The 17,291-nt window shown below is 39.2% G+C and overlaps 1 protein-coding gene across 1 annotated transcript in view; it reads right to left on the bottom strand.

The window, feature by feature from the left end:
- Nucleotides 1-5,450, bottom strand: part of LOC306913632 (myosin-IIIb) — a 46,243-nt gene extending 40,793 nt beyond the window's left edge. The window contains exons 1-3 of the mRNA XM_079490424.1: nt 5,090-5,450; nt 3,845-3,910; nt 2,300-2,430 (exon numbers count right to left, since the gene is read on the bottom strand). Of these exons, the coding sequence (XP_079346550.1) occupies nt 2,300-2,430; nt 3,845-3,910; nt 5,090-5,191 (299 nt within the window). The 5' untranslated portion in view covers nt 5,192-5,450. The remainder of the gene's footprint in view (nt 1-2,299; nt 2,431-3,844; nt 3,911-5,089) is intronic.
- Nucleotides 5,451-17,291: the final 11,841 nt, after the last annotated feature.

Here is a 17,291-nt window from a genome sequence, read left to right as displayed (position 1 = left end):
GTTTCCCTTTTGTGTGCGCAAATAGTGTTCTTACGCTCTATATGGCACGTCACAATTTACGCAAGCGGGAGGCTCCCCTCACCCCCTTTTTGTCATTCTAAAAAAAGGGTTATTATGGGTCATCTTATATACATCCTTGTTGCCCCGGGAGACTATCGCCCTGGTTCAGTCCCTCACAATCCATAGCTGGCTGACCGGCTCATTCATTAGTGACTCGTAAACCAATGCGAGGGGGGCCCCATTCAGAGGCTGTCCAGGCTGTGAGGAGAGAGAGAGCCGTGGGCTTGACTTGCAACTATACAATAGAAGTTCAAATGCTAAAAGCAGCAACCAGCCCGGCCACTGGTTCCTAAGGTAACCAGAACGGGAACGCTCGGCCTTAAAAAAACACACTCGCTCGCCCCCGGCGTTTCTTGTATTCTTGTGTTTGTTTCACTGAGGTTAAGGTTAGGAATAAGTTGGGTTAGGCATAGTTTTACTGAGGTTAAATTAAGGAATAACTGAGAAAGCCAAAGCAGACAACCCGCAGCACCCGCAGCACAGGTTAGAAAAGATATCCTTCTAGGTGCAAGGCTCGAAGATACAAGTTGAATTGAAGAAAATGCCAGCACTCATTACATGTCCTTTTTTCATGATTCTATTTAACTCGGGCTCTGACGAGCGTGAACAGCGTACGCGTTACGGCCTGGTTGGCCTTCCTCAGCCTGGCTGAGGAAGGCCAACCAGGCCGAAATGTAATAAGTGCTGGCATTTTCTTCATTTTAAATTAAGGAATAAGGCTATAGGTTTAGGCATAGTTTTATTGAGGTTACGTTTAGGAGTAAGGTTAGTTTTAGCCATAGTTTTACTGAGGTTACAGTACGTTCTGGGGCAAGCATTCTTGTATCCGTTCCTAACACCCATACCAAACCCTACGCTTCGCCTATCACCCAAAGCTAAGGCTTTTAAACGCCCAACCCATTTCTCTTTGTGCTTGCTCAATATCCTGCTGTCTCAGCCAGCAGAAGTGATTTGTCCGCAGTTTATTGCTTTAAATATCGGTTGTGGCTACTTTGCTATTTGCATTTGGGGAAGCTGAGCGTCCATACAATCTAAAGCAGAATACGCACACTCTAAAATATGAAATCTTGAATTAATATTTGAATAGTGTATGACTATTTCAAAGTTGAATAGGACTAATATGACAATTAACCACTTAAGCCCTATCTACCGTATGTACTTAATCATAAATAGTGAACCTTGTAGCAATGTAGTAGATACTGTAGAGGTTGAAATGTTTTGAAAGCCTTTTGAAAATGTCCATCTATAACACAATTGGTTGAAAGTGGTAAAAGTGGATCTAAACCCCATCTAAAAGGCTGAGAAGAGTCTGAATTGAAACTTGGTACACTGTAAGGTACAGTGAGCAATGCAGCTTCAACTAAAAACACACATTATGGTGTGACATTACTGCCATGACTTTGTCAACTGGCATGACCACTATAGACACACTGTAACAGAAAGGTCATGTGTTACTCATTTTGCACAGCATATTTGGCACTTTAGTAACTTGCACAGTGTATTTTGCACAGTCATGGTTTTATTGTTGTTTCCTGGTTAGCTGAGATGGCCACTCAAGTTCAACAACAACAAGTTCCACCTGGGGAGACCAATAAATGTTTGGGGTGTGGTAAATCATGATGGGCAGGCGCAATGTAGGTTATAGGTGCAATATGTTTGAGAAGTGCAATAATGTGGAGTGTTATTGTTGGAGTTTGATTGAATGCCTAACACTTGTCTGTGATGTGTTTCAGTAAGGATTGGAATTATGATATAACTTGTGTAGTTCACAGAGACTTGTAATATTTTTATGGCTTAAGCCGGTCATTTATTTATGTATTGTATGTTTATTTATGTATGTATTGTATGTTCAAACACCCCTGTAGAATGGTACAGTCCATATCCAATCAGCTCAGCTGAGTATAAAAGGCTGCCAGTGTACTGAGGTTTGGGGTGTGAGGCGTATGTGTTGAATAACTGAATACGGTTACACCAGACAAAAGGCCTCTGTACTGTTTCCAGCTGCTAAGACGATCATTCTCACACACCTATATCGACCACACCCATCATTCACCTCATTAGCTGCAGGTATGTTGCCTACATCACAGTGTACCACGGTCAGCCTCGCCCTTACGTGATTCTCAACTTTTAGATGGCAGCAAAATTGGCCCAATACTCAGCATGTACAGCTATACCGTGTAAGCATATTTCACACACACATACTGTACATACACAAACACTTGAAGACAGATCGACCTACCTTATGACAATACACTGGTTCCTTGGTCCTGTAGCCAGTCGACCCAGCATGGACTGATAAGCTTTAGTGGCCACAGCAAATATATGGGGTGGTAAGTCGTTCCTTTCATGGCACTTATATCTTTCAGACACCTGTATACATTCACAAAAGAAGAAGTCTGAGGTCAAAACATTGACAGTGAAATCCGTAAGTATGTGAAGCATCAGTCAAATCCGTAAGTATGTGAATTATTGTTGTTGAACACAGAATGGATCTATTCAATGTCATTGACATACTGTAGGTCACGATATGCAAGATAGCATAGCCATAGTGGGTATAGCAGAGGTCTCTGGTTCAATACCCAATGTATGCTGTCCAAGACTGGTGATTACAATTTGTGAGTCGCTAGCTAAATGCTATAAAGTATACATGAGCATTTTAGACTGCTTACATTTTAAGTTACAAATATCTAAAATGCTTAAGTATTCTGGCCATCTGTATTTGAATAGAAGGAGAATTTGTGCTGTGGACTAGATTCAGGTAGTGACCTGTCATTTCATTTTGGTGACATTTACATGCAATCTTCTACTAAATGGTCCATTTAATCCTGTCTCATCCTATTCAAGTCAACACTCCCTGGTTGCAATTGACCCAAATTGAAGGTCACTCACAACTCTGGGTCTATGGTCATAAATGGTGAATGGCAACATTTTTAGGTGACTATGCATAGAATTCCAAGCATTTTTACAAAATGCTTCAAACCCCTTTTTTTAGGGTTGGAATAGCGGTGTGCCGTTACATTATTCCAGGTACAAAGTAAATACAGGCATTAAGGTTTTGGTTATTTCAAACCCTGCAACAATCACACTAAATCTTGATAATGTCCTTTAAATCCCTCAATGGACTGGCCTTGGACTGGCCACCCTTCTACCTGGCCGAACTTATTGAACACCATAAACCGGTTGGAGCCTTGAGGTCAGTGCCTTAAAGGACTACTCTGTGAGTGCTGGTATTCTCCTTCTTCTAAAGCCTTGAGGTCAGCTCACACCTCATTATTGACCGCTCAAACTGCCCAACTCAAAACCAGGGGCGACTGTGCTTTTGCTGTGGCTGCCCCTCTCTGGAACGGCCCTTCCTCTTCACATTAGATCCGCCCAGTCCATTATTTTTTACTTGGCTTTTAATCACAGCAAAGCTTAATGTTTAACTTTTGATCTGATCACCTCCTGCCTTCTTGTTTCCTTGTCCGACTATTTGATCGTATCTGATTGTACTGATTTTATTGATATTCGATTGTATTGTTTGTTTTTTTACCCGTACAGCACTTTGGTCGTTGACGTTTATAAATAAAGTTTGATTTGTTTAATTGATTTGATAATCATAACCTTACGATTTACAGAAACCATATTGTTTAGTTTGCATGTATTGTTTACCTGTAAACCGTAAACAAACATTATTATTTAGCAGTAATTTTTGGCATCTTTGACAGGGCAGTGATAAGATGTCAAAAGTCAAAACAGCTGAACTCCACATTACTGCATTGATGTGTCCTTCTGGAGCACTTACCTCTTTCTCATAGGTAGGTAGATATTTAAAGGGATTTATGGCCACCAAAATATCCCCAATGTAGGTCTGGAACAGACAAAAGAAGACAATGAGTGAGTCAGTTTACTAGGTGAAACTGTCTTGGTGAGTCAGTGACAAAATGTAATGTACACAGTGCCCTTGCTTGTATATAAACAAGCCTCCATCCAGCAAGACATATTTGCTGATAAACTGGTTTAACAAACTCAAGCTTTGAGAAACTTTGAACTGCTCTGTACAAGTCAGTGAACAATAATACAACTTTATTTGCATAGCAATTCTCAACACAGACATAGGCCTACAACTTAAATACAAGGAAACCACAATATGTTAAACTCTTAACTTAATATAAATTTTTGACTGACTGAAGATAAAGATAACGCCTCAATTCTAGAAAGACAATTAAAGTGACATTGCTTGCTGGATATTCAAGGACAAACAGACAGTATGGTGTTCTTCTCAGTGGCCTACATTGTTTTTGTCTGAATCCAGGTAAAGGGCATTTTTGACACAAATTTAATATAAGTATAGTATAAGTGTGTAGACAAAATAATTAGTAATACTGTACTATAGGCTACTCAGTACAGTAGCTTGTTTGGTACTAGTCATTAGTCAGGTTAGGGTATGACATTAGGTATGACATTTTATGGAACTTAGTTGTCAGAATGATAAATCATTTTCAAAACCCACCGTTGTTCTGTTGTTGACAGAGAGGGGGGGGGGGAGGAGGAGGGGTTGATAAATGACAGTTTGTTCCCAAAAATAGATTCTTTATTGTCCACACACTCCACACCTTTAGGAACCGGGTTTGAGGTAGGCTATTGTGACTTTTATTGCCACTGAATCTAAAGCCTGTTATTTTCTCTAGCAAATAAATCTGGCTTAAAAATGAATAGTTTCCACAACTCTGGTCAGTGGAGTCTGTGGAGATATATTGGTCAGTGCACATGCTTTCCAGACAGTTGTTTTTAGGAAAAACCCGACCACGCGATGCTGACAAGACACAATGTCAGCGGAATATCCGATTATTATACGTGGAAATACAGTCAACTCAAGATAAACACATACGGTAGACCATAATATGCTGCACACATGCAAGACATCATGAGACGAAATGGTTGGTTGGTTTGAGCTAGGTTTCAGAACTTCTGACACAGACAAGCGGATGCATGTATGGCCACGTCAGAATAAAGCAGGTCATTTAAATCATATATATACAGTACTTACATATATGTGATCCTTCTTGAAACGCTGGCTTAACGACTCCAACAAACTGTTTTCATCCAAATCCGACAAAGTTGCCAAATCGTCATGGAGAAAAGCCTCCATTGCCGACAATACTGTACTGTAGTCCCAATAAAACTCAAGCTATAAACTAACAATCACACACACACATTCTCTCTCTGGACTTTTAAACAGCGTCCATGCAGCATGGGTTGGTTGTTGTTGCTTTTGTCGTTGGAAATAAAATTAAAATAAACCGCAGAGAGAGTCAGCACTTCTCATTGAGAGTGCTGTTGTCTGTGAACTTGTATTTATATTTTCCAGTTGAACCAACGCTGGTTTTTAGCTACTGTGTGTATCTGTCTTTCTGACTGTCCAATCTGTCTCTCTCTCTCTCTCTCCTGAGAGTGAGAACACAGAAGTTAGAAAGATCAGCCTCTCGTTTCTTTTCTCCCCTGACTCCTCTCCTCCCCTTTCCTCTCTGCGCTGAATACATTAACCCGTTCCTCACCATGAAGGAGGCACAGCTGTGACTGTGTGACATCACCACCTGACATCATGTACATTATATTGTACAAATTACAATCAATGTTGAAGTTGAATGTTGTAATAATCTGTTAATTAATGAATAATCTATGTATGCAAAGTTTTTTTTTGTCAAAGTTTTGTATTGATTTTACAATAAAGCATACAAAATACACATGACTTACACAAAAGAAAGAGACAAGAAAAACAAACAAAACAAAACAACTAGCAGTCAAAAAAAAACCAAAAAACAATACAACAGCCCCTCCACATTCTGTTGGCAATAGTGATATGTATGCAAAGTTAATATATTTCCTTAATTTGATAGTGATAGATTGAATTTGTATGTCGTGTCAGTTGTATTTGCACATTTCATACAAGTCCTACTGAAGCTACTCTATAGCTATAGCCTACTAATAAGAAATATAAACAAACTATTTACACAAATCCACACTATACTGTACATAAAAGGCATTTTATTATAAACCACCACACCCATTCAACACACTCTTAGGATAGTGGATACCACATTTATGATCTCCCAGACAGAGTCCACCCCCACAACTCACTCACACACACACACACACACACACACACACACACACACACACACACACACACACACACACACACACACACACACACACACAATAATGTCATTATATGAGATGAGATGAGATGAGATGAGATGAGATATACTTTATTAATCCCGAGGGGAAATTGAAGCATTACAACAGCACAATGTGACACATAGAAAGCTAAAACTACTGGACAGACAGAAACACAAAACAGACAGTAATGTGTCCACTTCAAACAGTATATTTAAATTGCTTGATTCAATATTTAGATTCGTTATCACAATTTGATCAGACACACCCCTCTCCTAAAGGCCATTCGCCACCTAAAACTTCATAATAATAATAATTTTAAAGATGACACAGTTGTAGCAGATCTCAGATCAGTGTTATTATTAGCAGCACAGTGACTAAAATGTATACCTTCACGACATACAGATACAGTTGGACCAGTGTCTGATAAACTGAGAGATTTGGAGATTGACGACATCACACATCACACCCATACTCCATTCCCTTCACTGGCTTCCTGTCTCCTTCAGGATAGAATACAAGGTCTGCCTCCTCACCAATCAGTGCATCCACAGCAACCCCCCCCCCCCCCCTATACTTAAAGGAACTCATTAAACCCCCAGCCTCCACCCGCTCCCTCCGCTCTGGTACATCAAACACACTCAAAAGCACAAAGACACAACTCCGCACCATGGGGGACCGGGCCTTCTGCTCAGCTGCTCCTCGGCTGTGGAACGCCCTCCCCGACCACCTGAGAGCACCACAGTCTGTGGATGCTTTTAAATAGGGACTAAATACCTTCCTTTTTAGCAAGGCATTTGCCTAGTTGGACTTTTAAGTCCAACTAGGCAAAAGCCCTGTGAGCTGTTTAGGTGATCACAGAATGTTTTAATTGTTTTATTCCTTTTTTTCCTTTAAATATTTCTGCTTGTAGCACTTTGAGATTTGTTTCAAATGAAAAGTGCGTTATAAATAAAATGTATTATTATTATTGATTGTGTGTGTGTGTGTGTGTGTGTGTGTGTGGGGGGGGGGGGGGGGTCACAATAACTACAATAATCATGACTCAAAAACTAACAATGGGTAGTTTTTATTCAGACATCAATATATTTTGCATGCAGATGAACAAAGTTAGTTTTAAAAAAACACATCTCATTTCATTCTTCATTACATTATACAGTATGCAGTCTCATAGAAAACAGTTTACAAATATTATACATGTAAGAAAAAAGTTCACGGCAGTATTCCAGGCTCCATGGGCTGAGCGGGATCTTAAGCAATGCCCTGGTGGTTATTATATTCTGGTTGCCCTAACAGGGCAACCAGACTATAGTAATTGTCATCGTTATGTTTTATTTTGAATGGCTATTGGGCTGGTGTGCAAGGTTGTCATGGGCTACAGCGGGGGTGGGCTACTTTGAAGATGGAGAGGGCCACTATAGTTCCACGCTCACTCCAGGAGGCCACATTGCATAATATACTGCCGTCCATACTGTAGCCCATGTATGGGCTACAGTATTCCAAGGAAGCAACTCCCCTGGTTTTAGTTTCAATGCAACAACTTAACCACATGGAACCCGTCAGCCCTATTCTGATACAATTGGCAAAAACTGAAGATCTGCAAGCTCACAACAAGTCACAATGTGAAGTGTTGTGCACTTGTTGTTCGACTATAATTTAGCATAGGCGAAAACAGAAGTGGGCCTAATACAGAGCCCCGTTATAATAGTGTAAAAACAGACATACATACAGTATGCACACGCACGCACGCACGCACGCATGCACGCACACACACACAATGCCAGTGTTTTTAATAGCCTCTAGGTCATCAGAGATATCAGAAGATTTTGGACAATTTAAGTTAAAAAACGTCCATCCAAATAATTGTCACTAAACACTGGAACATGTCTTGTGTTACATGTACAGTATACTGACACGTGTCCTAAGCATTAAAACAGCCATTTTTGTCTCCATCAATAATAAAAGTCCAACTAGGACCAATATATCATTAGGTCATGACAAGCAAGCAGAACAGGAGACATAACACTCGCTATGCACCCTTGTCTATAATGCTTTATAAATATACGTATAGTGCATTATATGACACTGTAACATTATAGTTATAAGAACTCATAAATATACTCATAATGCTTTAAAACCATATAGATTATAAAGCATTCTATAATCTGCTCATGGATGATTGATTGGTTGCTTGATAAATTGAACATTGTAATTGTATTAACAGTTTGCAGAATGGGTATAGGCCTACAGTTCAGTCATGGATATGGCACTGTGATTACAGTTATAAGTAGCCTATACTCATAATGAAATCAGGGTTCTCAAATAAACATGAGAAATTGCATCTGTGCCAGTCTTGCATCTTTTATTTTGGAGTGCTGCTTTTTCCACTTAGTTGGTTTATGAGTCGTGTTATGATTATTGTTAGAAAGAATTATGAATATTTCTGCGTACTCTCACAGTCTTATAAGTAGGTTAAATGCCTTATTTATAAGTATGTTTATCGTGCATTATAGACATGGGATGCATGCAGTAGCTTGGGTTACCAAAATGCTGTCTTCTCACACAGTTCCCATCGTAGGCGTCATCTCCGTCCCATCGTCTGGGGCCTGCTTTCCCCCTTTTCTCTTGGCTTTCTCCTTTCTACAAAAATAGAAGTCAGTAATTATAGTGGTGGGAAAAGCACTACTTTTTTTTTTACTTCAGCAAAAAGTATAAATACTGCAATGTAGAAATAAGTAAAAGTCCAGTAACCAAAATGTACTTAAGTACAAAAGTATTGGCATCAAAATATACTTAAAGTACCAAAAGTAAAAGTAGGAATGTTCGCAAGGTATCATCATTTATGTATTAAGATCTTTTGAAAATAGCAGATCTATTCTCAAATAGCCAAAATTTAAAATAGGGTTGAAGTGGTTAAAGCATTTTTTGTAATAATTGAAATCTACAAAGTAACTATAGTAAAAGTTTTCAAATAGTTGTAGTGGAGTAAAAAGTACAATATTTGCCTCTGAGATGTAGTGGAGTAGAAGTAAAAGTATTGAAAATTGTAAAACGTACCTCAAAAATGTACTTATACGTACAGTACTTGAGTAAATTAGTTACTTTCCAACAGCAAGTTGAGTAATTATGATACAGAAATGTGCTCGAATGTGCCGCTCACACGCTTACCTTTCCTTCACAATGAAAACGATGCCGATGATCACAGACACTCCAAAAATGATTCCTCCTAGAATGCCCACAATCATTCCTATAGCAAACAGAACACACACATTGGAGATCATTTTGATGTAATAAAAAACATAAAGAATAATTTATTCTTCTTAAAATGAAACAACAATGAATCAACTTCATTGTCACATAACAGGTTTACAGGTGTAAACCCGTGGGTGAAATTTGTTTTTGTGCAAGCTCCATTGCTTTGTTATTTCCATAAAAGAGAAAGGGAAGGAGAAGAAAGGGGACAGGAGAAGAGGAAAAAAAACCTATTTAAATATTTACACATATTACGTACTGTACCTGAGGTAAGGTGCGTGAGCAATGAGCATAGCAGCATATATACTGTGCATGATATGCTATGGACGTTATTTATATATCACTAATATCAGGCAGAACGTTGTACTTTTGATTAAGGTTCAGAGTGCCAGTGCGTGTCAACTGTATACGTATAGTATACATACAATACGGTTGGTACAGAAAGGCAGCAGAATTCTTGTATTTCAAGCAATTAGACAAAACAAGACTGAAAGGTTACATCAAAACAATAGCCATATAAATAAGTTAATGTAAAAAGAAATATATATTAATTATACACGTGTATTTGATCAGACAAAACACTACATTTGAAAAAGAATCTGTAATCTGTAAAACTGTTACAAAACAGAATAATCTGGGCTCATATTGTGATTATGATGTATGAGCTTCAGGCAGTACTACTTGTGAACCAGTAGTTGGCCTACCTGGTTAAAACTGAAAAATTAAACTGAAAACTACTAACATCAATGCACCAACTTGACATTTTGAGTCAAGTAGAAACTTGACTCAAAATGTCAAGTTGGTGCATTGATGTTAGTAGTTTTCAGTTTATTTTTTAGTAGTATTCAGTGTTATCTTTGTTGAGACATGTAATTTCTCTTATGCTGCTAAATCTAAGTATTGATTGACATCATTTTTGTATTCACTTACCTGCATCAGTGGTCGCTTCATCTGGATTAGGAATAACTCCACCACTTCTGCTTAGTCTGGCTGCAGAAAGAGACACAACTCAATGAGGACATCTAGTGGACAACATCCACTATGCTACTTCTAGGAAAATAAATGTCCTAGACATGTCCTTGGAAAACTGTACAAATGCATTATTAGTGGTTCAGGGGATATAGATGGTGTCCTCCAACTCGAGGACATAGTGGAGAGAGTAGTCTCTATTAGTAAGTCAATACAATAAAGTAGGCTAACAATAATTCTTAAAATGAAAGGGGGGAAAAAAAGAAAAGAGAGAAAATTGGTGGTAATGTTAACCACCTGTAAGTGTGAGGTATACAATATAGCTGGTTTTCAACCAGTGGTCCGGGGACCACCAGTGGTCCTTGAGGAGGTTCCAGGTGGTCCCCAGCTAAATGCTGGAGAGTTGGTAACCAAATTAATGAACCCTTATAGATCTTTAACTCTTGAGAGCGTAAAATGAAACCAAATGGACTCATATGGGTCCATTTGGTTTTATTTTACGCTCAAGAGTTCAATTATTGTTAAACATCTGCATTAGGCCTACTTAATTTAGGTTTACACAATTAGAGAATGTGGAAGAATTGTTATTTTGATCGTTTGCCAAAAGCATGGAATTGTAAACAAAACATATTCTTTTAGTTTTGGGTCTGAGAGGCTAAATGTCATCAAATGGCGTTCCGTGACTCAAATGCCGGATAAATAATGGACCTTGAAATGAAAAGGGTTGAAAACTCTTGTAATAATAATACATGAACATACCCATACACGTCTCCTGGCATTTCGTCCTCGTATCGAAGCGGTTGCCGTTGCCTTGGCAACCACCATAGTGGAAGAGTCGGCAGTTCTTCTCCTCTGCGTCGTAATGGTACATCAGTAACATCGCCATGCAGCTGCCATAATCAACTGGGAGGTTGCACACTTCCTCTTCTGTTGGACCAAACCACAATGGAGATTATTTTATTACTTTTAGGCACCCTATTCCATCTGGCATTAACATCTCATACCTAGTGTGGACTAGTGTGTATTAGATTCATAGTCAAAGTGGGATCCAGGGACCCCCAGGGGTCCTTGAGGGAGTTCCAGGGGGTCCCCAGCTAAATGATAGTTTGGAACCAAATGGACCCTTATGGTTCTGTAACTCTGAGAGTGTACAAATGGAACCAAATGCACCCGTTAGTCCATTTGGTTCCATTTGATTCCATTTGAGTTAAATTAATATTGATGGTGTCTCAGAGATAGAAATGCCATTAAATGGGGGTCCGTAGACTAATGCATGTCAAACTGGGGGTCCTTGATATGAAACAGATTGAGAATCACTGCTAGAGCCGTAAAAATCTTCTCTTATGGAGGTCAAATGGAGGTCCGCGGGCTAGTTTCAATTTGAGGGTCCTTGACATGAAAAAGTTTAACCACTGCATTAAGCCAACTAAAACTGTGTTGCTGTCAGGCAGAAAGCTCTTTATATCTCTATATTAATTTTAAACGTTTTGTGTTCTTTTTACGTAATGCTCTACTGATCAATAGGCCTACTACAGTGTCACACAAAACCATCAAATCGCGTTTTGGAGCTTGTAGATCTGCTATACTTTTGATATTTTTTAATTTGAATCCTGAAAAGTAACAGTTTTGGACATACAGTAATGAGGTTTCCTCCCGACAGAGACGGATTTCACCAGGCGTTCAAATTATATAATACATCCTCAGTTATATACAATATTAATACTGAAATCAGATTTCTCTTTTTCTGACAACAAATGCAGATTATTGCATTACAATTCACACTGCAGCCATAATGGGTCAATGTGAATTAAAAAGGTTCTTTCAAAAACAAAAAATAATAATTTTAACGGATCTTCCAGTATGATCTTCCACAGTTAAAAGAAATAATCACACCCATGTGAACTGAGTGGTGCAAGGTCTTATATAGCCTGATCAGCTGTGGTCTGACGTAATGTCAGTGACCATAGTAACCATGCTCATTATTTTGGGTCCCACGTACAGGTACACACATACATAGACACATAGACACATAGATACAGACAACGCTGGTTGTTGGAGTGGTTTGCACCATTCAATAATAATCGAACCAACCCCTCTCAACATGCAAAACTCCATCCCTAGCAAAAAGTGTCTATTGAGAGCCTAAAAAGCCAAATGACATCATGATGACATTATGATGACGTCCTCCGGTGACGTTCAAGGATGGTCAGGACTCGACTAGACCAGATCACACACAGCCCTTAAGCATGGGGATGATCTTTGCGTCATTTCCAGAACGTCTCCGGTTGAAATAATATAGCTTATTCTGAGCCAGATCTGACAATTATGATATGATTTAAGTTGATCTGGCCTCAATCGGACTCTCTCCGATTCATCCAGGGACGGCCCCAATCAAGACGTCACTAATTCGTCCAGGTCCTGACCGTGCTTGCTATAGCACCTGTCGACTGACCTACCTGTGGCCGGGTAGAGTTGACCGAACTTTGAGGAGCAGGTCTGCATACACTCCCTGTCTGAGGGGAAGAGATTCCCATTCCCTTCCTGGCCTTTGTAGAATAAAGGCTGACAGAGGTCCATGTCTTGGACGTAGGAATACATGAGTCTCTTCTCATCTCCGCTTCCCTCGTTCAGTGGCTCACTGCAGACAGCAGGGTCTCGTTCAGCAGGGTCTGAAAAATAAACAAGTCAACAAACAAACAAATAAATAAATAAAGCAAATAAGGCTTGTTTTTAGTTACAGACATGTTATGTGGCGTCTATTAAATACCCTTATACAAAAATGTCATCTCTGCATGGTAAACAGAGTCTGAAAATGCTAAATGAGGTATTATATACCTAAAGTATAGATCCCTTTAGTTCTATTTTGTACACTCTCAGACTTGAATTAACAGTATGGATGTTATTAAGTGACTGTATGTTCTGCATCAGCTTGTGTACAGTATGTGTATGTTACTTCCCTGTGTGGCTGATTTGAGTTTGTTCCTTAATCCTTATTTACATTGATATCAAAAGTAAATATCGGAAGTGGAGATTATGGCAAATATAAGGCCAATAGGCCTATATCATCTGCTTCAAGAGCTGATATAATTGTTTCCTGTTTCTTAGCAATTACAATATAGCCTAGTGTATTTTACATCACACTTTTTTTAAATATTTGTTTTGTATTGGGAATATTTCTATTTGATATTGTCCTAAACCTCTATTTTATATGATTTACCTGTATATGTCCTCATTTTCATTATAACGACTTGATAGTTTGATGAGAGTCATGATAATTTAAGACACTGCAAACTTTGTTAAACCTATACAAATATTAATAACACAATAATCCCATGTGTATAATAATCACAAGTAAGGACACAATAGGACATTAAACTTACATACCATTTGCTCTGTCCCAAGACAGAGAAACCTGCACAGCCCCAAGGAAAATCAACGGAACAAACATTTTTGCCACCATCTTAACGGACAAATTGTTCAGGCCTGCCCAGATCAAGATTCCTTCCAACGAAAGTATATCTGTTTCTTTTCAAACCCCAAGTACACCCTAGCAGGGGTTGGCAGGTAATGTCCTTTAGACCCATGTCGCCTTTATCATGTTCACATAGTTTTTATGACCAGGGAGTGTCAGTTTCTCTCTGACCACCGACACCATGGTTTTATGCCATAAAATACGTAAATGAGTGACATAGGCCTACTGTGGTGTGTCAACAGTTAGCTACAATCTTCAATTCAACCGTCTATGGTAGAATACCATGTCACAGTCAACACCAAATACAGTAGTTAGAATTAGAATTATTTATATTTTTTTGTTTTGTTTTCTGGTTAAATTATATAAATTATTATAATATGATTTATGAAATTATGAAATATTGTTGTATCAGCCATCTGCTGTGGGGAATGCAGTAAATATGATTTATTTTTTGGTATATTTGTATGGTATGCCTTTAACTGTTTTGATGAATTGAAAATGGAGGACCCTGATGTAAACAAGTCTTAGATTTTGTATTGACCTGTGCTTTCCTTGAACTGTAGGCCTATACCTACCCATTCTGCCGGAATGTTATTAACAACATTTTCAATCAATCAATCAATCAATCAATCAATCAATCAATCAATCAATCAATCAATCAATCAAGCTAACATCTCACGTCCACAGTAAATGAACAACAATAGATGTGTTGTACTCTTGATCCTATTCGGACATAGACCTTGCCATGGGGTTAGCAACCAGTCAAATTATGATTTTTAAACCAACTTTAAGCCACCTAATATATAATATGTCTAGTAGAAATGTATGTATAGCTCCATGTAAAGGACCCACAGGTAATACTTTTTTGTTTAATAAATATTCACAGTGTTGTGAGACATTTAACAGGAAGTCCATTAATTTGAAGACATTGTGCCTGTAACGGACCCACAAGGATGTTTCCATGGTCAATATATGCCCAGAGGATTGAGGAACAGGTACTGCCACGAGAATAAATACATATGGAGAAGTTTGTCAACTTAAGGAACTAAGGATGGATGGCCAAACTAGCTCTGGAACAAAAGGTGCACATGCCACTTTATTATAGCACCTGGCTGGAAGGGGAACAACATTGTTTATTATCTTGTATTTTCACTGCTTACTGGAATGGTCTTATTGGGTTTTTTTTTAAATTATTTGTAGTATTCATGGTTGATACAAAGGGGTTTTTGAATGAGTAATGAGTAAACGGTGATGTATAGCTACTTTGACTAAGGGTTTATTTATATTGTTTAGGTCTATATGCATATGTCTCAACCTTTACTGTTGTGTATTGCATGGATTTATTGATTGACTTATGTATATTTGTATATTTCTCAGTTTCTACGGTGAATTTTGGAATAAAGTGTCAAAATCATCAGTCTGCTTCACCCTTATTGTCCAGCCAGGGTCCACTACAGTACAAACTTGACCCAAGGACCTGCTGTCTTCTGCAACTCTTCACCACTCATCTACACTGGAGCTCAAACTATGCCATCAGGCCCACACAGAAGATGGCACATAGCTGTGTGTGTGTGTGTGTGTGTGTGTGTGTGTGTGGGGGGGGGGGGGGTACTACCTGTCAGTGGGGAGTGTTGGCTGATGAATGAATATCAACACCCTAATACATCCTAATACTGGGGGGTCAAATTATGACAGGCATTTCCTGCTGTCAAAATATGACCCCTCAGTCAAAAAACACTTTGTTTTTTAAATAGACACTCATGCTTTCCAAGGTGTGATTTGGACAAGAGCAGGGCCGTGCAGAGAGCACTGGGCCAATGGCACTTATTGCCAGGGACAAATTAGCCATTGGGCCAGTGGGGCCGTGGCCCAGGGGCCCTTGGCTCTCAGGGGCCCTTCAGGGAAATTGGACCGCGTGGTACTGGGTTTGACGCCCTGAAAAGGGCTCCTGGGGCCCTTCATTGGCCATTGATTTTGTTAAATTTAGGTCAAAAAGATGATAAAAACACGGAAAAACACAAAAATGCTATGGGGGCCCTGCAAAAATTACCGGCCCAGGGGCCCTCGTTGGGGTTAATCCGTCCCTGTTTATTGCCCCCTCACATAAGCCCTTATTGGCCCCCACATAAGCCCTTATTGGCCCTCCACATCTACCCCCCCCCCTCTTTTCAGAAAGAGGAGAGAGAAGACAACGAGAGTGATACTGACACTGAATCCACATCATCAAGTTACTCTGAGTAAGACATTATAACTACCTATGGCAGTGGTTTTCAACCCTTTTCATATCAAGGACCATTATTTATTCAGTATTTGAGCCATGGACCACCATAGCATTTGATGAGATTTTGCCTCAATTCCATGCTTTTCTTTTTTGAGGGAAAGGGCACTTTGAGGCAAAGGGACAGGGGCTCAACCCCCCCTAGCCCCCCCCCCCCCCCTCCCACCCTCTCTACAGCAACCAATGAAAGACATGCAGGGAAAGCCAAGGGTTTGCATGATGCAACCGAACAGCATTGTGGGCATTTAAAAAAAATCTAAGTATTGTAAAATGATCTAATAAAATATCCATTTCATGTGTTCTTATTTGAGTGGAATACATCGTCTTTTACGATTTTCCCCCCTAAACAAATCGTTATTTTCTCAGTGCAGTGCGACACCATGAGCCACAGTGGCGGTGTCGCAGTCCTAGTACCCGGCAGCAGCGTAGGTGAAGTTAAGATCATACTTTCAGGGATCATTTCTATAGTTTTTAACTTGAGAAATGAGTTTCTAAAATGTTTGGTCTCGCTAACCACGATGAAGAGTTCGAAATACTTTCTCCTGAGCGTGAAGCGGACAATGAGACTTGATTTAGTTCATACGCTGATTGTCTTTGATGACCGTTCTCTGCCTCTGTAAGGGCCAGTGAGGGAGGAAGTATTATCAGAGTGGTTAGCCTCCATATTAATACCTGTAGAAAATAATACTTATAGGCCTAATTCTTAGAGGATTCAGAAGATGTATATTAAGCTAAGCTTTGCCTGGAACACTTCTAAGGTCCTCACACCCCCTGGCGGCGACCCCTACAAATTTAAAGTATTTTCGGGTTCATTCAAATAATATATGATAGCTATTAGAACTGTTGATTGACGTAGAATAATAATGCATGCATGCATACATGGGGAAGAGTCAATTTTGTTATTGTTAAGCAGCCAAAAGCATACAATTTAATGTATAATGCTATGTTAAAAATATTACCCCCTCAATTAGATTTTGTGCATAATATAATCTACATAGGCTATGGCTGACTAAAATCAAATGCATAGCTTGTATATTGATAAAAGTAGCAGACAAGCTAAAGCTTTGCAAACTGTGTCACAAGCTGAGGGCTAGTCTTCTT

Source organism: Electrona antarctica (assembly GCF_951216825.1).
Source record: "Electrona antarctica genome assembly, chromosome: 21".
NCBI lineage: Eukaryota > Metazoa > Chordata > Actinopteri > Myctophiformes > Myctophidae > Electrona > Electrona antarctica.
The sequence above is the reverse complement of the archived record's forward strand: the minus strand, read 5'-3'. Positions and strand labels throughout refer to the sequence as shown.